Source organism: Pseudorasbora parva, chromosome 21, assembly GCF_024679245.1.
Source record: "Pseudorasbora parva isolate DD20220531a chromosome 21, ASM2467924v1, whole genome shotgun sequence".
In the NCBI taxonomy this organism is placed as follows: domain Eukaryota; kingdom Metazoa; phylum Chordata; class Actinopteri; order Cypriniformes; family Gobionidae; genus Pseudorasbora; species Pseudorasbora parva.
In genome coordinates, this window is record NC_090192.1 from 15436114 (window position 1) to 15460502 (window position 24389).

The window sequence follows — 24389 nt, forward strand, 5'->3', positions numbered from 1 at the left end:
CAAAGAGGCTGTTAAAAGAGGAAAACAGTAGCAAATCCGCAGCTCATCTGTGAGTGCAGAAGTTGTCCCTCTCGCATACTAAATGCTAAGGGTGGCCTGGTGAATGGGGATTCCCCTATTATAATTTAAAAAAATGATATGACTTTGTAAATAACATTGTATATATTTTCATTCATATGTACTGGAGTTCTTCAGTGTCCATCAGCTGGCTGTGGTTGCGTCCCTCGGCCAGCTCTTTGGCCACGGCTTCACGCTGACCCTCAATGCTCTCCAGTTCCTGGATCAAAGATTCCTCTTCTTGTTTCAACTGCTGCAGAGCATTAAGTAGACTGGCCTCCTCCTCTTCTGGTAACTGAGACAGCAGCTCTAAACAGCTCCTGACAATTCAAAGCCAATTGAGTAACCCGCTGGGGTCAATAAGGTCAATCATGTATTGACTAAAAATGTTTAATGACAAAAAAATGCCAATAATGCCTAATTGACAAATAACACATGCCACACACAGAATAAGAAAGAAAAACAGTTGTTTGTTACTTGAGATGTTTTGAGCGCAAGTGATACTAACTTGTAATTCTGGCACTCGTTCTCAGTGATGTTGAGTTGGGTGTCAAGATGGTCCAGTAGTGTGTCAGTGCATTCCTCACACAGCGGATGATCAATATCCGTCTGACCAGACATAATGTCAAACAGATCACTTGTCACCTACAGGAAAGAAGAAAAAAAAACCCACAAAGCATGAACAATCTATTCTGATACATCCATCTACCCACCCAACCAACCTATTCTGCTTGTACAGGGTTCTACCCTAGGGTTCCATAGACAGCTTTAAAACTCATTTTATGCCAAAAGGTTCTACACATTTTACTCCAGCATAACTTTAATTTCTGGATAAAATAAACTCAATGCATTTTTAAGTTCAGTAGCCTTACTGGAAATCTATCTCTTTAAGCTATAAGGTTTATCTATGTATTAATGGATGCTATATTAGTCTGCTATTTATTCTGCACATTAACATGCATGAGTGAAAGTTCTTCAGTTGTCATGTCAAAAGATGCCATACATGTCATATAATTTATGACACAGATAAATGTTTTTATTGCACAGATCCTTTAAATAATATTCACCATAAACACCAAACAACTTGAATGTCTAACTATGCATAGTGCCACATTTCAACTACTTGCTTTTTAGTTTAGCACGAGTGATTACAGAGCTTGCATGCACTGTATTTTAAACTTCAACTGTTATGGCCGTTAGTTTGAGCTTAACAGCTGGGAAAAGAGGGTTACATTGATAAATGAGACGACTAATTAAAGGAGATGTCTAATGCTATTTCATGCATTCTGACTTACACTGTTAAAAGAGTTGAATTCTCATGCTAAACATTACCAAAGTTTAAAAAAACGAGTTGGATTTTTGTGCTAAATACACTCCTTCAGGGTTCATATAAGTTTCAGAATTTTTGTTGTTGTTTTTGAGTATGGCCCTGTATTACTTCATAGAGGGCAGAATTCTTTGCATGGGCACTTCTCCCAGTAGAACGAGCGTACACATCAACTAGAAGGAGAGCAAGATCACGGCCATCCACAAGCTTCCTTCGGGTTATGCCACGTCTCCAGGAGCTCAACTGCTGATTTGTACTACTCTAGCAAAGGATGCAATACTATTCTATAGGTACTCAAGATAAACATGAGATTAACAGAAACTGTTTGTGTGTTATGTCACCCTTATGTTAATTACTTCTATCCTACATTTGTGTATTTTATGACTTTTCAATCATTTCAAGAAGCATAAAAAAGAAAGGTGGTTTGTAGTTTTTAGTGGTTTTATTGTCTGTCTGTATTTTTCTTTTTCTTTTTTAAAGCACATTTAAAGCAATGTGCTTTAAAACAACCAAGGCTGACCAAAGTGCTGTACAAGGCAATACACAAAACAAGAGAAATGTTAAAAATAAATAAAGAAAGAAAAGATACAAGACAAAAACACTCAAGTGTTAAATGCTATAGTAAATAAGTGTTCTTTAAGGACTGATTTAAAATGAGAGAGTGATGACACCGTTCTGATCGAAATCGGCAGGCTATTCCAAAGGTTTGGGCCTGCTATTCCAAATGCTCTGTCTCCTCTATGTTTCAATTTAGACCTGCGAACCGTGAGAAGTCCAAGATTCCCGGACCTAAGTGACCTTGATAGAATATGCATATTTAGCATTTCAGAAAGATAACCAGGTGCTAGGCTGTTTAAAGATGTAAAAACAAGAACTAAAATCTTAAAATGTATTCTCAAATTAACTGGTAGCCAATGCAAGGAAGAAAGAATTGGAGTAATATGATCAAATTTTCGACTAACTGTCAACAGCCTGGCCGCAGCATTCTGAAATTTTTTTTGAAGTCGCTCAATGGAAGAATGGTTAACTCCATAATACAGTGTTACAATAATCGAGACGTGATGTGATGAATGCAGGAATCACTACTTCAACATTTTTGACAGAGAGAAACGATTTAACTTTGTCAAGGCGTCGTAAATGGTAGAAACAGGATTTAACAACAGAATTAATTTGTTTATCAAACCGATGTCCCGAGTCCCGAGTGCATAGGGAGTAACATGGGAACTTAGATCACCAAGGTCCAAGTTCCCATGGTCATAAAAATCACTTGGACCGAATATTATCACTTCAGTTTTACTGTCATTTAAAGCCAAGAAGTTTTGCGCAAGCCATAATTTTGTTCCCTGTAGACACGCTTGTAATACCGAAGAAGCATTTAAATCATCATGCTGAAAAGGTATGTACAATTGAGTGTCATTGGCATATAAGTGAAAAGACACCATATTTACGAAAGATTGATCCCAACGGAAGCATGTACAGTGAAAAGAGTGTTGGAGCAAGAATTGATCCCTGTGGAACACCACAGAAAAGATGTGCTGCCGAGGAAGTATGTTTACCAATATATACCGAGAATTTCCAATTAGTTAAATAAGATTCAAACTAATTTAAAACAGTACCATGGATGCCTAATTAGTTTTCCAATCGAGAGAGGAGTATTTTATGGTTAACCATATAAAATGCTGAGCTAAGATCTTAGAGGACCAAAGCAACAACATTCCTATTATCAGTATAGGAGTGTAATGGTGCACATATCCGTAACAAAACAGGTTGGTATGGGTCTTTTGGTTCGGTAAGTAAGTACGTGCACTGAACAAATATAGTGTTGTTTTAAATGTTATTAAGTCCTGTAACCATGAAGATCCAAAGATTACAGAGATTACATTTTTAGAAATGTATTAATAGCCAATAGGAGACATCAAACAACGCCAGCATGCCACATATTCAGTATGGTTTCCAGGAGCAGGGTTGAAGACCTAGGTTCTACACATTTTATACATAGGTACCAGCATAACAACCCATAGTGCCATATTCTGGACAGTAATCAATAAAACAAAGACACAACATATTCCCCCTAACTTAATCCAATCCCTCATTTTAATGAATGTGGATTGCTCCTGTTTGCTCCTGATCGTTTGCTCCTGTCTGCCTCGCTGCTAAGTGTTTGTGTCTGTAGCTCCATACAGCTTTGCTTTTGACTATCTATTTGATATCATTCAGTATAAATATTTTTACTGCTAAATATAAATTTCCACCATATATTTTCTAAAATTGCCTATCACATTTTTTCAAATCTGAAATCGCTAACTTTTAATCTAAATCACTATCACAACGCGTTAGCATTTCACTAGCCTGTCAAACTTGCATCTGGTTCTCCAGTTTTCTCTTGCCTATTTTTTTGTTTGTTTTGGCCCCCTTCCTGTTAGGCAGAGTGATGAGATACTTAGCAGACTATCATCCCTCAAAGGCTGGCTGTCTAAGTGGTGTCCAACAAACATTCAATCCCTTCCCTCAAAAGCGTTTGTTAATTATATTATTACAGATCATAACCTAGATCTGCTGTGTTTGACAGAAACCGGGAACGATTATATCACAGAAACGATTACATTACTTTAAATGAGTCACCCCTCAAGAATATTGTTATAAACATGAGCCGCGTCTGAAAGGCAAAGGGGGAGGGGTTGCTGTAATTTATATTAATAATATCTTCAGTATTACTCAGAAGTCTAGTTTTTCAAATATAATTATTTAGAAGTTTTAGTGTTTTATGTAACGTTATGTAGTGTAAATGGTAAATCCAGTTTAACATTTTTGCTGGCTACTGTATACAGGCCACCAGAGCACCATACAGACTTTCCCAAGGAATTTGCTGATTTTTGCCTGATTTCAAATATGGCAGGATCATCACCACTGCCACTAAATACTGCTTTGTAAATAATCTCCTCAGCAGCCCAGATAGCCTAGAGAAACTTTTTGAAGAAGTTGCAACATAAACTATTGACTCTCCCTTTTCAAGCTCTTTAGACACAGTTGCTCCACTGAGCTTAAAGAATATTAAAGAAAATAGTCCAACGCTGTGGTACAACGAGCACTTCAAAACAGTAGCAGAAAAAATGGAGCACAGCTGGAAGAAAACAAAACTGAAGGTTTTTCAGATTTTGTGGAAATAGAGTGTAATTGCGTAGACAGGCCATAAAAACGGATAGATCTGCTTATTTCTCGAATCTCTTAGAAGAAAGCAAATAGCTTGATCCTACAGAATTAGTCAATTACAGGCCAATCTCAAATCTACCCTTTGTCAAAAATACTAGAAAATGCAGTGTCTTCACAACTGCTCCTTTTTATTTTTTATTTTTTATTTTTTTAAGAAATGGTATCTGTGAGGATTTCAAGTCAGGATTTAGACCGTATAATAGTAAATGATTTGCTCTTATCATCAAATCTTGGTTGTATCTCTCTATTAGCGCTACATGTAATACTATCAACCATAACATTCTTTTGAATAGATTTTAAAATTATGCTGGCATTAGTGGATTTGTATTGGCATGGTTTAAATCATGTTACGTCCAAGGACGTATTTATTTATTTATTATTTTGTTGATCTTTTTTTTGACTTGCTTAACCCCTGAGGGTGTGAGCGTGGTTTTTGCCTGCTGGCTGTCTCTCTCTCCCTCTCTCTCTACTCTCTCACAGGCCAAATCATCATCACCACCTGTAGCTCGTTTGTGAGCGCGTGTGCCTGACCGTAGAGATCCACTTTTGCGACACGACTAAAGCGCGATGTTGTGACTTCCTCTCATTTGAGCTTTGATGGGCGTTCCTCAAGTTTACTGCTATGGGCGTGCTTTTGAGCCAGCGGGGAATGAAAAACAAACGACCCACGAGAGACTTCCCCTAGTCTCCATGTGCTCTACTTCTATTGGATAGTCGCGGCGCATTCAACATATTCATTTGCATAAAGATGGGAATCGGTCAGCTTTTTTTGATGTTAATTCACCCAAAAATGAAAATTCAGTCATTAATTACTTACCCTCATGTTGTTCGACAACCGCAAGACCTTTCATCTTCGGAACACAAATGAAGATTTTTTTGTTGAAATGCGATGGCTCAGAAAGGCCTTAATTGACACTAATGTAATTTCTTCTCTCAAGACCCATAAAAGGCACTAAAGATGTCATTACAAAGCTCATCTCACTACAGTGGTCTACAATAATTTTATGAAGCGACGAGAATAGTTTTTGTGTGCAAAAAACTAAATCATTTATAAATCAATAAATCACTTATATAGTGATAGGTCGATTTCAAAACAAAGCTTTAAACTGTTATAAATCAGTGTATCGTTTCGGATCGCTTGTCAAACCGCCAAACTGCTGAAATCATGTGACTTTGGCGATCTAAACCGCTGATTCGAAACACTGATTCATAACTATTCGAAGCTTTGTTAGTTTGAGGGACGTATGTTGGTGACGCCCAAATGATCATTTGGAAATTATTTTTTTATGAAGCTTTGCCAGACCATAACTCAGTTACTACTGAGAATGGTCTGGTTTTAACCAGGCTAGCCTTTTATGGGTCTTGAGAGAGGAAATTACATTGGTGTCAATAGCCCCATTCGCACGGGACTAGTATTATCTGGGGACCTCTGGTGATTTGTAATAAATGCAGAGGTTGTCTGAGATCTTAATCCCGTGCGAATCGGCCATGTCTGTAATTTGTAAAGTAAAAATTCCCCCGCAAATTACCAACCATATTTCGCCGAACACCGATGTCCTGTGATAATAGTAGTCCCGTGTGAATCGACATCTCTGTGATTTGGCAAGGATTAGGCGGATCAGATATCATTTTTGCAAGTTTTTTTTTTCTTGCATGTGCATTTCTATCTTTATCTTTCACGAAGAAGGGAGGCTGCATTCATTATGCGCACCGTTATGAATTCCCGTGCAGCCACATGGATTAATGAGTATCAATTTGGGAGTAAACTGATTGAATGGTGTGTTTAATATTAACATCAATACTGTTCTTAATGAAAAACAGAACAGAACAGTACAATGACAAGCTTGTTTAAATGGACACTTTTACATTTAGCATTGAAACTGAATCATCCGCCGTGTGTCAGCTTCTCACTCGTGATAAATGAAATCTGATTCCTGCCGCTGGTCTGAGCTCAGTTCATGGCGTCTGTTCGCTAACTGAACAAAATTATGTTAATTTATTATTATAAATTAATCAAAATGATATCGATGCCTGTTTATGATTTCATACAGCTATATCTAATGAAGTCTTGACATCATATCTGGGAGAAGTCAGTAAATTCGGGTAAAATCACAGGCTTACTAATCCCGTGCGAATGCGCCACGCAAAACTCAGATGTGGGGGAGTAATTTCTAAATCATAGAGGTCCCTAGATAATACTAATCCCGTGCAAATAGTGCTAATGAAGGCCTTTCTGAGCCATCGGATTTCAACACAAATATCTTCTATTTATGTTCCGAAGATGAACAGAGGTCTAACGGGTGTCGAATGACATGAGGGTATTTATGACAATAATTATTATAAGAATCAATAAGAATTAATGACAGAATTTTCATTTTTGGGCAAACTAACCCTTTAATCCTGGAAACAAAAATATTATTGGACAAAAAACCTACATAAGCAGTAACCTAGAATACTGTCTAACACTTGATGGCTGAAGGCTGGAAGTCCTCGTCATCAGTTAGGAACCTGGGTGTACTCTTTGATACCAATCTTTCATTTGAAAGCCACGTTTCTAGCATATGTAAAACTGCATTCTACCATCTTAACAATATATCTAAATTACGGCACATGCTTTCCATGTAAAATGCTGAACTGTTAGTTCCTATGTTCATGACTATTGATTATTGTAATGCTCTACTAGGTGGTTGCCCTGCTCGCTTAATAAATAAACTGCAGCTAGTCCAAAACACAGCAACTTGAGTTCTTACTAAAATCAGAAAGTATGACCATATTAGCCCGATTCTGTCAACACTGCACTGGCTCCCTTTTAAATATTATAAGTAATTAGAAAGATTTTAAATGTATACAAAGTACTAAATGTTTTAGCTCCCCAGTACTTGAGATTAACGCATTATACTCCATCATGTCTATTGCGGTCTGGCCAATCGATAATACCTATAAACAGTGGTTCCCAACCACATTCCTGGAGGCCCACCAACTGCACATTTTGCATATCTCTTTTGTCTGACACACCCACATCAGATTTTGGAGTCACAACTAATGAGCTGATGACTTAAATCAGGTGTGTTTGATTGAGAAAACTTGCAAAATGTGCATTGGCCCTGTCCCAAATGGCACCCTAAACCCACACAGTCTTCCTCTGAGTCTGCACTTTCACGACGTAATGTCGCTTTGACTGTCGGGTAGAAGTGTTCTGCTTAGCTCGCAAACTTGCAGGCTCAGATGAAGTGCGCATCAAGGGCGCGTAGCAGCCGCAAAAGAGGCGCTCACGAGCACCCTTCTTTAAGCTTAAAAAGACGAATGGGACACCCTACGGTCTTGTGGACTTAACAGACATGCGCACACAATGGCCATTGTAAGTCCTCAAGACCGAAAGTGGACATAAAGTGTGCCATTTGAGACCAGGCCATAGTTGGTGGGCCTCCAGGGGTGCTTCTCAATATCCCTCCTCATTTCCTCAGTCCTCCATCCTATGACCCGGAAACTGATGGAGCTCAGCCATCTTGTAGGACATCTCAATTGTCTAATTGCACCGCGAGGAGGCGAGGATCGAGGAGTGAGGAGGTTTCCTGAGGAGTCGTGAGTGAGGATATAAAGGTGTATCCTTTGCGGAAGTGTTTTATCAAATAAACGTGATGCACGCATTAATTCTCCTCCCCCTTCACATCGTGCCGCAGTTCATTCATTATTATTAATATGTTTACATGTACAAGTCACAAAAGTTTGTCAAGAAACAACACCTGACAGTTGCAGAATTATATCAAAGCACAAGAAAATGAAAGAAACATATAAAGAAGCAAATAGAAACTAATACTATACAGAGAATTAAAAGCACTTAATAACTGAAATTCGTGGTTAATAATAACTGGTAATATTAATTAAAATATGGACAAATGTGGTATTCTGTGGAGGTTGAAGCTTACAATATAAGTAGTTATCTCTAATGTTAAAGAATCCCAACTAAATCCAGCGGTGCAGTCATCATTAATTGACAACGCTTTGAGATGTGACGTTAAAGGGAGGATATATCATTTCACTTGATTCAGTTCCTCCGTCCTTGCGTCTTTTCCTCACGTCCTTCCCTCGCATCCTGAAGGGGTGGAGCTAAGGCCCGAGGAAAGGAAACGAGGATGCACAAATAAGAATTGGGAAGCAACCCAGGAACGTGGTTCGGAACCACTGACCTAGAATATCAAAATCAACTGCAGGTGGATGATCCTTCTCCTAATTAGCACCTAAACTCTGGAACAGACTTCCTAGCATTGTTTGGGAAGCAGACACATTCTTTTAGTTTAAATTTAGACTAAAACCACATCTCTTTACTATGGCATACACATAGAACATTAGCAATTTATATTATTCAAATCAGTTAAATTATTGTTTTAGGCTGCATTAACAAGGTCTGGCGGAACCGAGAACCCTTCCCATAACACCTGATGTACTCGTTAAATCATAAAAAGAAAAAGTGGTAATAAAAATTTAACTGAGCTGGATAACATTGTTTTCTCCAGAGCGGCTATACAGCTGAATCAAATCATATTGCATTACTTTCCTGTTAACAGAAGCTGCTTTGAAACAGTCTGCATTCTAAAAAGTGCTATATAAATAAAGGTGACTTTCGCACGCACGCACGCGATTCAATATTATCAACCCAATAATTAAATTCCACATCAGTTAAATATTACATCAGTGTTTTTACTCAATTAGACTCCACACATTAGTAGTTTATGGGAGTCATTTAAAGCATTAATTTGTGGCCAGGTAATTTATCTTAGGCAATCTGATTTTTTTTTTGCATGGAGACTAGGCTGGTAAGTTTGGTAAGGCTCTTAATTTGATCAGGCACAGATCCTGCATTTCACCTTTGGTTATCTATTGGCCTTTTCAAGATTAATGACCTTTATGAGGAGGGAGTATTTCCTCTTTCTCCTTTGCATCTAAAAAGTATAACATACCCAGTCATCACTTGTTTCTGTTCTTTCAAATTAAACCCCAGTAGCAGTTCCCTCACTTTCCTAAACATCCACCTGAGACACAAATTGACTACTTTCTCTCTTTAAATGTCAGCCATAGGCATTTAATTTTGGTCATTTATAATTTAATAAATTCTATTAAAGCAGACCTCACTGACACTCTTAAAAGATATCTGGGAGCAAGACATAGGAGTTACTATTGCAGAGGCGTAGCGTAATATCTTCAACACTCCTCTTCCATTTGTGCCAGGCACACATGACTTAATACAATGTAATGAGTAACCAATGCTCATTTGGCAAAAAAATTCCCAGACAGGAGTGCTGCCTTCAAATTACAAACACCCTCCAACCGTTTTGCCAAATACAGAATATTGCATTTGAGGAAACACTTCCCTGAATTGCACTGGTTACTCCAGTTAAGACATCCTATCACGCAAAGCCACATGATTTTTTAATGCGCAACGAATAATTTTTTTTCAATATATATTTCAATCATTTATATTAATGCACGTTTTCTTATCTGATACAAACTGTATCAAATGACTCAAGCGCATACTTGTTTTATACACTCCTTGGTGTTTCCATCCAGCAGTTTTTGATGTGCTATCCTAAATGCACATAAAAATAGGTGGATGGAAACAGCTATAAAAATCATCTTCTATTCTTTGAATTTTTTATTTGATTTTAAACGTTGCAAGCCCTCATGCATCAGGCTTTTTGAAATACAGACCAAATGGCAGATCAAAATATAGTAAATAAGGTGTTTATGGATGATGACTTTAATCAAGGCAAAACTTATTACAGTGAAATGCAGGATTTGTACATTGGCAAACTGGTGAGTTTGTTAGTACTAACTTATTAATAAAAAAAGCTCTTAGCGGAGTGATTGCTAACATTGCCTTCTTAGACAAAAGTACACTGTGGCCATACAGTTTTCAAAATTTCAGGCAGTTGTTTTGTTGTGCTTTGTGCTGGTTAAGGGTTTAAACAAGGTTAAATAATAACAAGATATTAAACTTGTAAAACAACATCATCTGCAGACTAATTTTTATATTTGAATATATCATCAGTGAAATCAACTCAAACTAATACATACTTTATTGCACCATTTTTGTGTCTGGCAAGAACATAAATGTAAATATGAAATTGTGTAGTGCTATTTAGTATGTGAGTCCATACTTTCAGCCTGCGACTCAAGTTCTCCATAGTTCCTCCATCTGAAGCTTCTCCAATAAGTGTGAAACTGTTGGTGCTTTCAGTTGACATCATCCTACAGAACACAAACAACTCATTAATACACCACCATACATTTGTAATATTTACTTTTAACTCAGTATATGTCGATCTTACAACAAATGCATGTAACAGAATAAACAGAATAAAAACATACATTTACACACATACACACACTGGGGCAAAAAAGTATTTAGTTAGCCACCAATTGTCCAAGTTCTCCCACTAAAAAAGATGAGAGAGGCCTGTAATTTTCCTCATAGGTACACTTCAACTATGAGACAAAATGAGAAAAAAAACAAACAGACAATCACATTGTCTGATTTTTAAAGATTGTTTTTGCAAATTATAGTGGAAAATAAGTATTTGGTCACAAAAAAGGAAGATTTCTGGCTCTCACAGACCTGTAACTTCTTTAAGATGCTCCTCTGTCCTCTACTCATTACCGTGCGTTCACACCGCCGCCGGCGAGAGCGTCAAAATTCGCTCTTGCCGCCCTGCCAACGACGCTGTAGAAAGCTTTGTGGACGCACTGCCGCTCTGACGTAGATCGAATGTTTTTTCTTTTTTTAAACTGTATTTAAAGAGGCCGCAAATCAAACAAGCATGTTGATGGATAAACTGACCACAAGTAGGGGATAAATTAACCTCATGAAAGCGTTTAAATGTGAAAGTAAGAATGAATTGCATACCCGCTGAAAAACGAGCGTTCTGGCGCCTATAAAATAGTGTTGCGCGACTTCTTAACAAATTACACACCACTATGAATGATCTCGTCATAAATGATAGGGAAACCCGCACAGCAATGATTAACTTCTCTTACATTTTGCTTAGGAACTAATGTCGTCGGAACCAAAGTTTACAGGCCTACGTTCTCTGGATTTCTCTCAAGTGGAGCACTTCTACATTCTGATTGGTTGCCGCCGAACCGCGTCATAGCTCATTACCATAAAGTTGAGCTGATTTCAACTCTCCTCGACGCCCAAATCGTCCAAGACGCGCCGCACTGTGGCGCTCTCGCCGCTCGGCTCCCATTGAAAATGAATGACTGCCGGTCACCTTGCCGCTCTCGCCACCGGCGGTGTGAATGCAGAGTTACTTTTATTAAAGGACAACTCCGGTGAAAAATTTACCTAGGGGTAATTAACACATGGTTACTAAGTAGATCATTCTCTGGGATGCATTTTCATGAAAATCGAATGTAAAGAGTTTTATCTCTATAAACAGATTAGCCTATAACACTAGTAAGTGGGGCACTGAATAAGTAAAATTAAACTGCTAGTTAATACCACTAACAAGGCTCAAAATAGCCACACTAACACGGTAGCATAAATAGGGTCCCTACATGCAAACCGAAGCATTGAGAACTTTGTAAATGTACAAACAGTTCAATAAGAAGATACTTAATAAAGACAGTCCATTACACTTATATAAACAGGAGCCATCTTAGAAAACTGTCACAACAAGTCGAGCCACGAACGCTATGCTAAGTGATGAACTGTGACTTAGAATCTCATATGGTCTGTTGTTTCCGAAAGAAAAAACTGAATGCAACAGTGAACATAAATAAATACAAATAATTTAACAAAAAAACCGAACACATTTAGCACAGCGTTCCTGGCTCGACTCGTCGAGACTGTTTTCCAAGATGGCCAAGATTGCATGAAGGAACCCTCATTATGCTCCTGTGTTAGTGTGAGGCTATTTTGAGCCTTGTTAGTGGTATTAACTAGCAATTTAATTTTACTTATTCTGTGCACCATACACTGCAGTTATAAGCGAATCTGTTTTTAGAGATAAAACTCTTTACATTCAATTTTCATGAAAAAGCATCCCAAAGAATGATCTATTCGGTAACCATGTGCTAATTACCCCTAATTTGCAAATAAATTCTTTAAAAATCAGAAAATGTGATTTTTTGGATTTTTTTTTCTCATCCTGTCTCTTATAGTTGAAGTGTACATATGATGAAAATGAAAGGCCTCTCATCTTTTTAAATGGGAGAACTTGCACAATTGGTGGCTGACTAATTACTTTTTTGCCCCACTGTATATTATATAAATGTATTAAATACTTTTTAGTAGCGTGATTCTGCTTTGTTTACGAAGCTTTCAGTAAAACAGCTGAATTTCTGCTGTTCTGCAAATTTCCATTTGCTGTTGAGGTGAGATCTTGCATGGAGCCCCAGTCCGAGGGAGATTGACAGTCGTGTTTAGCTTCTTCCATTTTCTAATGATTGCTCCAACAGTGGACCTTTTTTCACCAAGCTGCTTGGCAATTTTCCCATAGCCCTTTCCAGTCTTGTGGAGGTGTACAATTTTGTTTTTGACTTCATTTTGTTCTCGCAGCCCTGGTTTGGGAGTTCTCTCAGCTTGTTCTCGACACATCGCCTGAGCAGAACTTTTTTCTTGCGGGTGTTCGAGAACTATTGTGTGATTGGTCACACATTTAAAGTAGGCGTGGTTAATGCAGAGAAACACAGATGACCGGCACCTGCTTTTCTCGTGAAGTAAGGAATGTACTGCCAGAACGAACTTTGTTCTTGAAAACAAGAAAACAAACAAATTTCTTTGTTCTTGCGGAGTACGTTCCAAGCTTTACTGATTGTATTGAGGGGACAGGTTTCTTTATGTAGCTATTAACCTCAAACAGGTGCATCTAATTTAATCATTTGTTACATTTAAATAGCGCTTTTCTAGGCACTCAAAGCGCTTTACATAGAAGGGGGAATCTCCTCAACCACCACCAATGTGCAGCATCCACCTGGATTATTAGGAGGCCATGATGGACAGAGGCCAGTGGGCAAATTTGGCCAGAATGCCGGGGTTACACCCCTACTCTTTATCGAAGGACATCCTGGGATTTTTAACGACCACAGAGAGTCAGGACCTTGGTTTAACGTCTCATCCGAAGGATGGTGCTCTTTGACAGTATAGTGTCCCCATCACTATACTGGGGTGATAGGACCCAAACAGACCACAGGGTGAGCACCCCCTGCTGGCCTCACTAACACCTCTACCAGCAGCAACCTAGTTTTCCCAGTTGGTTTCCCATCCAGGTACTGACCAGGCTCAGCCCTGCTTAGCTTCAGTGGGAAACCAGTCTTGGGCTGCAGGGTGATATGGCTGCTGGTAATTTAGGATAATAAATGGAGTGGAGGTGGACATTTTAAAGGCAGACTAACAGGTATTTGAGGGGCAGAATTCTTTTCAGGCCTGTGTATATATATATATATATATATATATATATATATATATATATATATATATATATATATATATATATATATATATATATATATATATATATTATATATATATATTATTATATAATATATAGTATATATTAATATAACTTTTTTTGCCAGGTTTTTCTACTGACCAGTGGTGTAAAGTAACAAATTACAGATACTCTCGTTACTGTAATTGAGTTGTTTTTCTCAGGAATTGTACTTTATTAAATAGTTTAAAAACAGTGTACTTTTACTTTAACTTAAGTACATTTTAAGTGATGTATTGGTACTTTTACTGCGCTAATTTCCCTAAACCTGCCGTCGCTAAATTATGTTTAATTTTTTTCCTGTCAATGCGCATCATGCACGGGTCACCAGTCAACACATGACAGCCTAGAGAGGCACGCGCGCTTTATGAAAGACTGTTTTTGCTGGTTACTGTATGTTGACTGAAATCGTGAAATTGCCTTAAAAAATTACTACAAATTGACCGCAGAATATTACATTTTCTAATACACATACAAATTGTACGTATTCTGATAGTGCTGCACAAGCTTGCAGTGCCAACTGCTGGAAACACTTAATTAGCTTGATTGTTTGCCAGGCTTCAAAGTTCATTAACCGATCGTCACTGCTAGATTTTTGTACCTTACATCGATTTCGTTTAACATGTTAACATATTGAATATACTTCACATATTGAAGTGCATATTTTAATGTGTTCTCACATGGCGATTTAAAAGTGTAGTCCATGTATAGGCCTTTAGCAAATAACTTTAATAAAAACAACAGATTTATATTTAAATAAGGTTTATTTTTTAATTGCAAGTAAAAAATAATCAGTGGTGAAAATTGTGAGTTACTCGATTCAGATTTCTTAAGTGTATTCTTTTTACAGAGAAAACATCCACTGAAATTAAAGCAGTATGCATCTTGAAAATAAAAAAAACTCTGCTTTTTTAATTGTAAAATCGTAAATGTACAACGCTTTGCAACCTTTTTTAATAAACCGCAAAAACCTCTACAGAATGGTTGTCATAAATGTTACCAGATTATTGGATGATTTCTCAAATATTACATTGCTGTATTTTGTGCTAGCAGTCAAAAGTAAAAATAAATTAGCCTAGTCAAAGAAATATTGAATTACTGATCTCATGTTTTTTTGTTCTTACTGAGAATCATCCATTAAAGAGTAAGCTACATTTTAACTGGCAGGGTATAAGGTGAAATAACATTAATAGGATAATACTCACTACTCGCTACTATTGAGTACTTTTAAAATGGATTCTTTTTACTCCTATTTTGAGTAGTATTTAGGACAGGTACTTTTACTCCACTTGAACTACATTTTTTGACAAGTAAAAGTACTTCTACTTAAGTATGCTTTTTCAGTACTCTTTCCACCACTGCTGCCTACCTCAACAAGTATGTCATACCAATGGGAAACAATACTGTTTGGATCAAGATCGTAATCTTTTAACGGTTAATTATGCAGCTTTGTCCGGAACATGTGAAGTGTAAAAACAGGTGTCATCAGGGTCATCATACCTTGCAGGTGGGATGTATTTCCGAGCCACACCATCCTGTTTGCTCTCCAAAAAGGTCTCCTAAAACAACACACACGTTTACATAATTCTGAATTGAATAGATCACATTATTTCAGATTTAAGATCACATCTTTTGGTAATATTAAATCAGAAAACTAGAAAAGTGAAGATTGTAAACAAACATTGATGTTAGTTTGACAAGTTTAATATATTTTAAAAATATTTTTTTTTCCTGGGTGGTTGGCTAGGCGGTTGCTATGGTAACCACTGCAATCAATTTTTTCCTCAACTGAAATTCTGCTAATATCAGAAATTGACGCGCAGTGGCTTCTCTTAAACCGGACATACACTTTGAGATTTTCGTCTGATTTCGAGCCAATTTCTGAATCATAGGACTCTTTTGAATCAGGGCAAATGTCCCGCGTCTTTTGTTGCGTGTTGGTTTTTGTGCAGTGTACAGGGAGAATTGAGAGGCCATTAACCTCTCCCAACCGGCAATAAGATGGCCGGATGAATTTCTGTCAGAAATTTTGGTTACCCCTCAGGAGGGTATTGCACAGTTAAAGCAGAGTGTAACACAGTTCGTAGATGGCAAGGAAGGAGGCGGGAACTGGCGAACGTTTAACAACTTTAATTCCAAACAATAAACAAAACGAAAGTAACGCGGGCAGCCCCTCACGGACAACTGCCCGCACACACATAATAAAATGCGGGCAGCCCCTCACAGATGACTGCCCGCACACACACAACAATGCGTAAACAAAACAAAATCCAGGCCTGGTCCTCTCTCGTCTTCCACTGTCTTCGCTCCTCCTTTTATCCTGTCACTCCGCCGTGAGACGAGACCGGTGTGGCGGGCAGCTGTCGCTCATTATCACTCGCCACCGGCCCGCTCTCACTGTCCCTTGCCTCGTTGCTTACGGTCCAGAGCTACAAGCAGATCGCCCTAAACACAGTATTTTTTCCCCTCACTGCACCTGCAAGAAAACTGAACTTAAACCATTTCATCTTTAATGCATCCACAAAAAAGGAATGAAAAGAGGGAGTTCAGCAGCTATCAAACAAACGGAAATTTAGTAAACTCTTGCTTAACTCCAGTTCGTGGTGCATTACCCACGTCTTCCACTCCACATGCGTGTAGCATAGTCTACACCATAGCATAGTCTAAGAGAAATCTGAAATCTCTTTTATTAATTTACTTATTTACTCATTTATTTAAAGAGCATATTGCAGGTTAAAAAATTGAGATAAACATATAACCTTGTATGAAAATGCCATATGAAAAGGTAATGCAGGATTTAAAATGTTTTTAAAAGACATAAGAGCATAAATTTAGCAGATAAAGTAGCCGTTTCGTTGGCTGTTTGTAAAAACCGCTGTTTTTCTCAACATCGCGTCATATTACGTCACGACAGGGAGTCGTCTCCCAAGCTCTGCATTGGCTCAGTGCAGAATAGGTTGGTATTCTGTAGTAATCAGTGTATTTTCGGTAGTTTATCTATTTAAATGTATCATTGTCATGGAAAATTATTGTGTCCAGCCTGTCAGGACATTGAGTCCACAGGTTTCCTACCTAATTTTTTTTAGAAAAGCTGCATTGTGGCGTTTTGTGCAGGTGAAGAGACGGTACTTCACTTCTGCATCTGCTTTGACACACCCGGTGGTGTGTGTGTGTGTGTGTGTGTGTGTGTTCATTTTACACCGCGGATTATCAGCAATATGATGAAGTTTAACAGTGCAATACTCATGTAGTTAAAGGATAATATTAAATGATTAAATACTCACACGCAATGCTTCTTGGTTATTGTTTTTACATGAATCAATTTCAACATTTATTAATACAAAGAATGTAGGCTGCATAAACACAAATGCATAGTCTCACACTTTAAAAAAAAAAGTCAGGAATTATGTGCTGATAATGTATGCATATTTTATTCAAGCCATGTATACATCGTTCACTCAAATACATACTCAAAACGTCATACATCCTCACACTATCGATGGTGAATCGGCACAAAATAAACCCATAACACAGAATGAGTGAATAAAGGATCACAATAACACGTTATACTGTCTGTGGCTCGGCCGCGGCAGAGTGTGACGGCCGGTCGCGGATCCGTCCGCGTGAACTGAGCACCATAACTGAGGCGATCCGGGCGAACACCGGGTAACGTTACACATGAGCGTTCACGTTAAACAGAGACTGGAGACTCAAAACAGAGACTCAATGTTCCTGCTAGCTGTAGATAGAAAACATTACTTATGTGCAAATGATTTGTTGAAAAGCATAGAACAGCAGCCTTTTCAACAGAAACAACCAGAGAGGGAGTGAGAGCGCACATGTATGCGTAAAGCGTATGTATGTGTGTAAAAAGGCACTGTATGGTTGCAGCAACTGAGCTATAGCATAATACTCATAGATCTAGCCTGTGACATTGTTGTGCATGATTTGGCAATAGGGGACAGCCATGCTGGTGAAAATCAAGCCGACTCCCAAATTTTTTTAATTTGTATGTTTAAAAAATATATATCGTGAGAAATATCGTGAGAGGGAGGTGCGAGAAACGTGCTCGGCTCGTTGTGTTTTTCCTCACATGCTGCGAGCCACGACCATAAGAGCATCCACAATGTCCACGCTAGGGAAAAACATTGTCCGCGAGCTCGTAACATTATGTCAGCAAAAACAGCACCGGGTAACGTTACGCCCCGCGCCCGGCTTTAACGTCTAATATGGACGGCGAGTGTGACTTAAGCCAGATGGTCTGAACTTATTATTTGTTTCTGTTATTGGTATCAATACTCCTAGATGACCAATACCAGCTTTGCGATTGCCTGATACATGATAATTATCTGCAAAGTATAGTACAAAGATTGTAATCTGAGCACAGTGTTAGCGTATAATGTTATGAGCCAACTCTCTCACCTGCTATGTTTTCCACTGTTTCTCCTCACACAACAATTCAAATCCTCTCTTCTGATCGTTGTTCTGTCTAATCCTGGGCAGTCCCTTATTGTGTGTCATAATTGCATGGCTGTGGTCTGCCATATGAGTATTAATAAACATTTATAATTTCTTCAGCGTCCGAACTGCCATTGCAATCCATTGTTTTCCTATGGTTGAAAGTCACCGCACTCCCTTTCGTTATGTCACTTCCGGTTTGCGCATTTTTAGATGCGGAAGTAAAATCCTCACAAAAACGACTCAAAAAGCCTTATTAGCGTATTTACAAGTATATTTTAAAGAAAATCTAGGTCCTACATTATTTTCTATACACTGACTCACTGGAGTCTCTAACCTGCAATATGCTCTTTAATATTAACTTTTACTATCACAGAAAATGAGATATGATGTCATTTTGCAACTGGTGATAAAGAAAAATGTTGGACATCTTTCTATTTTAAACCATGAAACTTTACATAGGAGGTACGCCAGTGAAAAAGTCTCAAATCCCTGTCAATTATTTGCTATAGAAAATGAAAGTAAAAACTAATCGAGTGTCTGCTACATGCTGCATTAAGATATTTTATCTTACCACTAAGACTTCCCCTAAATAGCAAAAGTTCTTAGGTAAGAGTTTCCTCTTAAAACCTATTCACAAAGGTGCAGAGACCACCTTTTACTAAGGAATAAAAAGGAATCTTAAGCTAAGAGAAAGGACGGGTTGACCTTTTTGGGATGATGTCAACATGCTTAATAACTATGCACCCAGTGATTAGGTGATGGGGGAGGGGTCTCTTTCAGTTTGAATGAATGAATGAATGAATGAATGAATGAATGAATGAATGAATGAATGAATGAATGAGGCATTTATATAGCGCTTTCATATACTACTGTAGACCCAAAGCGCTTTACACTCATGTCAGGGGTCTCTCCTCAACCACCACCAGTGTGCAGCATCCACTTAGATGATGCGACAGCAGCCAAAGTACAATGGTGCCAGAGCACTCACCACACACCAGTGATAGGTGGAGAGGAGAGAGGGTGATAGAGCCAATTCAGTGGATGGGGATTATTAGGAGGCCATGATTGGTAAGGGCCAATCGGGGGAATTTTGCCAGGACATACTCTACGAGAAGTGCCATGGGATTTTTAGAAGTGCCACGGGACCACAGAGAGTTGGGCTACAGGGTCAGTAGCCAGGGTCAATAGCGCTACAACCACTACAACCACATGGTTTAACCACTAACACTGAGTAGTGCTCAGTGTTAGTGGTTAAACCATATTCAAATTAAGATGTTATGCTAATAAAATGTATGCCCTCACTAATTAAACAAGTACATGTTAACAAATGCCATCAAAACTTTTCTGAATACAGCTTATACCGGTAATTTATCTTACCACTCTGCCTTCCGTGATGTTTTCACACAATAACGAAATCTACGCTGCATGCAGCGCATGCGTAAGATGGTTGCTAACTTTGTTTAAGGGATAGTTCACCCAAAAATGTAATCATTTACTGACCCTGATGTCACTCCAAACCCATAAGACTTTTGTTCCTCTTCAAAACAAATGAAGATTTTGATTATATCTGAGCTCCATTGGAAGCTACACAACTGTCGCTATAATGCTTCAGAAACTCTAAAGGCCTAAATTCAAACTGTTCATCACAAAGTGATCATGTCTTTTCAGAAAATTTGAACTAAACAGCTGGATTCATAGGAGTTTTAGGATCTATAAAAAGTGGTACCATATTCAAAAAAGATTTTAAAATGTAGGTTAAGTGTACTAAACAAGTAAACAAGTATATGTAAAGCTAATTTAGTTCACCTAATAAGAATGTGTTCATGAACAGTTTTTCCAATAGTTTTTTTTTTTCCTTCAAATTTCATAATCAAATACGGTTTTAATGATAATTAAAATATAAAGCAGTAATTGTTTGCAAGCAAGCACCACTAATGTATTTTTGAAAATTACCTTTCATGTAGTGTGTAATGTTAGCCTAGAAATCTAGACGCACCCTAGCGGCAGCAAATCTAATCTGCCGCAAGTGTCGTCTAGCAACTCTCAATACACTTCTGAGCTGTAAAAGCCAAGCTCTGGTCGGGCCAATCACATCGTGTATAGAGTCGGTGGGCGGGGCTTAACATAATGATAGCCGAATTGCCCTTTCGTGCTTCTAGTAAACACAGAAACTGGCGAACGGCGGTCTTTCAAATCAGCTTTGACCGCGACTCTGGAAGACTTGGAGTTAAGCTTTTCTCTGAGAAAAGAACAAAGCATGGCAGAAAGGAAGATGTGTTCAGAGTTTTGCCGACCGGATATGGCGTGTAAACTAGCTCTGCTTACATTCATTAATTCAACTTCGTTGCTCTGGTTGGTTGTAGCGCTATCCAATTACATGCATGCCGTGCAGAGGGAGTTTAAAAAAGACAACCGTTTATCCCGCCCCAACGCAATAAATTAGAAACACACACACAGTTTTGTTGACGGACACACACTTGTTAATGCTGATGGTGAGGAATTACAGTTGAAACATCTCAATCCGAACTGGTGCTGACTCCAAAGGCTCGAAGGGAGCCTTCGACAATCCTTCCAGGACAACTGACAAGTCCCAGAGAGGAACACTAGGGGGGCATACTGGTCTCAGGCGCCTGACTCCTCTAATGAAGGATGAAAACAATCTATGTTTCCCCAAAGGAAACTTGTCCATCTCCCTATGAGCAGCCATGGCAGCTATATACACCAAAGTGTAGTCGCCTCCATGCCGGTCGCAAACTTCTCTTGTAAGAACTCCAGTACGGAGCCAACAGGGCAGTTCACTGGATTCACTGCACAAGCCGAGCACCACGTCCAAAACACTCCCCACTTTGAGGAATAGAGCTTTCTAGTAGAGGGATTATCAATCTCTAGCATTATCAATGGTCTCCTGAACTTCTGCAAGAAGACCAACACTCATGGTGGGCAGCCCCTTATTGGTCACACCCACAGCATCCAAATTTCTGGACGAGTATGCAAGATCCTGCCCTGAAGCTGGGACAACAGGTCTGAAAACCATATCTGGGATGGCCAGAATGGTGCCACCAGCAGGATAGAGAGACCGCTCTGTCGCACCCTGTGAAGGACCGCCGAAATCAACTTGATGGGCGAAAATGCATAAAGTTTCAGCCTTGGCCAAGGATGAGTGATTGCATCCAGTCCCAGCGGCGTTGGAGGGCTCAGGGAGAACTAAAGCGGGCATTGGGAAAACTCCTCCGATGTGAAGAGGTCCACCTCCGCCCTGCCGAACCTCTCCCAAATCTGGGCTACAGTAAGCGGGTTCAGCATCCATTCCCCTGACCTAAGTTTCTGCCTCGATAGAAAGCCTGCTGCGAGGTTCAGGATCCCAGGAACATGGATCGCCCTGAGGGACAGGAACTTGTCCTGAGTCCATAGGAGAAGGTGACGTTCATGGCTGTCCAGGGTGCGCGATAGCGATCCTCCCTGGTGATTTACATAAGACACCACTGCATGTTGTCTGTCCTGACAATGACATGGTGCCCTATGAGGAGGGGAAGAAAATACCAAAGGCCCAGGAAGACCGCTCTCAGCTCTAGACAGTTTATGTGCCAGGCTAGAGCCTCTGCTGTCCAAACTCTGCATGCTGGCCGGACTGCAACACTGCACCTCAACCTGTGAGAGAGGTGTCCGTTGTAATCATCTGACGATGGAAGACAACCCCCATGTTGACCCCTCTTTGAAGAAAAAGAGGGTCTCCCCACACAGAGAGCTTGAGAACAACTTTGCGACACTAGGCGATAGGGTGATCCCATTGATCGAACCCCCGCAAACTTCATCCACCGATGGAACTGTCTCACGTGAAGCAGACCTGTCTCATGTGTGGCAGTTCGCCAGCTCCCTGGACTGAGCCAGAAGGAGCCAATCGTCCAGATAATTCAGTATATGGACTCCCATGAGCCTCAGCGGGGCCAGCGCAGCGTCCATACACTTCGTAAACAATCTTGGCGCTAGGGCAAGACCAAAGGGGAGTACTTTGTACTGAAAGCCCTTTCCCCTGAATGCAAACCTGAGGAACTTCCTGTGTCATCGAACTACCTGAATATGAAAATATGCATTCTTCAGGTCAATAAAAAACGAACTAGTCCCTTGCAAGAACCTGGGCCAAGATAGACCTCAGTCTAAGCATCTTGAATCGCCCTCTGATGAGGGAAAAGTTTAAACGACGCAGGTCTAGAATAGGCCACAAACCGCCGTCCTTCTTCAGAACCAGGAAGTAACAGCTGAAAAACCCCTGTCCTACGTTCGTAGATGGAATTTCTTCTATCGCTTCTTAGAAAAGGAGGGAAGATATCTCCTGCTGTAGCACAGAGGCCTCTGAGGCGCTGTTTACCACAGTTTGGAAGATCCCGTTGAAACGGGGGGTGTTGCGGTAAAACTGAAGAGTGTAGCCTAACAGAATCGTGTGAACTACCCATGGCGACACCCCTGGCAGACGCTTCCACTTGTGAAAGAAGTGAGACAGAGGAAGCAGAGTGGTGAGGTGCAATGTGCATACCTGTATTGCTGAGGTGATGGGCTGGACCTCGGTAAGGGGCATATCTGGCCGCAACGGAGAGCCCTTGGCATCCGGATGCGGACTGAGAACTTCACTGACCTGGGTAGAAGAATGAAGGTTGGCCGTCCCTTGAAGAAAACCGACTGTGTCTCCCATAGAACCGGCAGCCGCGGTTAGGCTCGACGGATGTCAAGGGAGAAGGTCTAAAACGTCTCCTTTCTCTAACGCCGGAGGTGCAAACTGCAAAGGGGTGAGTCAACACCGCACATCGAGACGCGCTGGGTGGCAAATGTGATGGGACTTGACTCAGGGAGCAACCGAGGGGCGGGCAGAAACGTTTGTGCGGTCTGACCCAGCCCCATACATCGGACGCTGCTCTCCTTTTTCTGATCAGAGGGTCAGGAATGACTCTGGGGAGCCGGAGCAGGGGGTCTGCTTCTGGACCGCTTAAGCCAAGGGTATCAAACTCAATTCCTGGAGGGCCACAGCCCTGCATAGTTTAGCTCCAACTCTGTTCCAACACACATACCTCTAGATTTCAAATAAGCCTGAAGGACTTGATTATCTGGATCAGGTGTGTTTAATTAGGGTTAAAGCTAAACTCTGCAGGGCTGTGGCCCTTCAGGAACTGAGTTTGACACCCCTGGCTTAAGCGATCGAGCGTCCAATGGCGCGCGCAGTGTGTTTAGTCCAAATCCGTGGCCCTGCGGAGCTCTTTAACAGCTGCGGGCGTGACGCCGCCGCCCTCATCCATGTCCTTCAAGATGTCCGCTTGATAGGCTTGGAGAATGGCCATCGTGTGAAGGGCCAGACCAGCCGCAATGAAGGACTTTCCGATCAAAGCGGAAGTGGTCCTGCAAGGACAGGAGGAGAGGACCCGACTTCCACGTGGCGGCCGAGGAAGGAGAAAGATGCAAGGCCAGCGTATCCTTGACTGCCGGAACGGCAGAGTAACCATGCTCCACTGAACCAACGAGTTTGGTGAATTCAACGGCTGCCGCGTTAGTAAAGTGGGCGGAGAATGGCTGCTTCCAGGATCTGGAGATCCCTTGATGTAGATCACTGAAGAACGGTAGCTTTCTCCACGCTGGGCGAGCGTTAGCGGCACTCAAAAACCTCTCATCGAGTTTAGAAGTTTGAGACTCCTGGGGTTCGTCTGGCCAGTCGATCGTGAGCTTCTCTGTGGCGCGCAAAAGCACGTCTATAAGCTCTGAATAGGCCGCAGAAGACCGCGCCTCCTGGCCGCTAGGCGGGAGAGCGTTGTCGAGGGAAACAGGCCCAAAATCCTCGGAGTCAGATGCCGTGGTAAGCACGA

The 24389-nt window shown here is 40.2% G+C and overlaps 1 protein-coding gene across 2 annotated transcripts in view; it reads right to left on the reverse strand.

The window, feature by feature from the left end:
* becn1 (beclin 1, autophagy related) overlaps positions 1 to 24389 on the reverse strand; it is a 66045-nt gene that overhangs the window by 26135 nt on the left and 15521 nt on the right. For both annotated transcript variants that reach the window (XM_067429878.1, XM_067429877.1), the window contains exons 4-7: positions 15583 to 15641; positions 10750 to 10840; positions 566 to 702; positions 183 to 377 (exon numbers count right to left, since the gene is read on the reverse strand). In XM_067429878.1, the coding sequence (XP_067285979.1) occupies positions 183 to 377; positions 566 to 702; positions 10750 to 10840; positions 15583 to 15641 (482 nt within the window). The remainder of the gene's footprint in view (positions 1 to 182; positions 378 to 565; positions 703 to 10749; positions 10841 to 15582; positions 15642 to 24389) is intronic.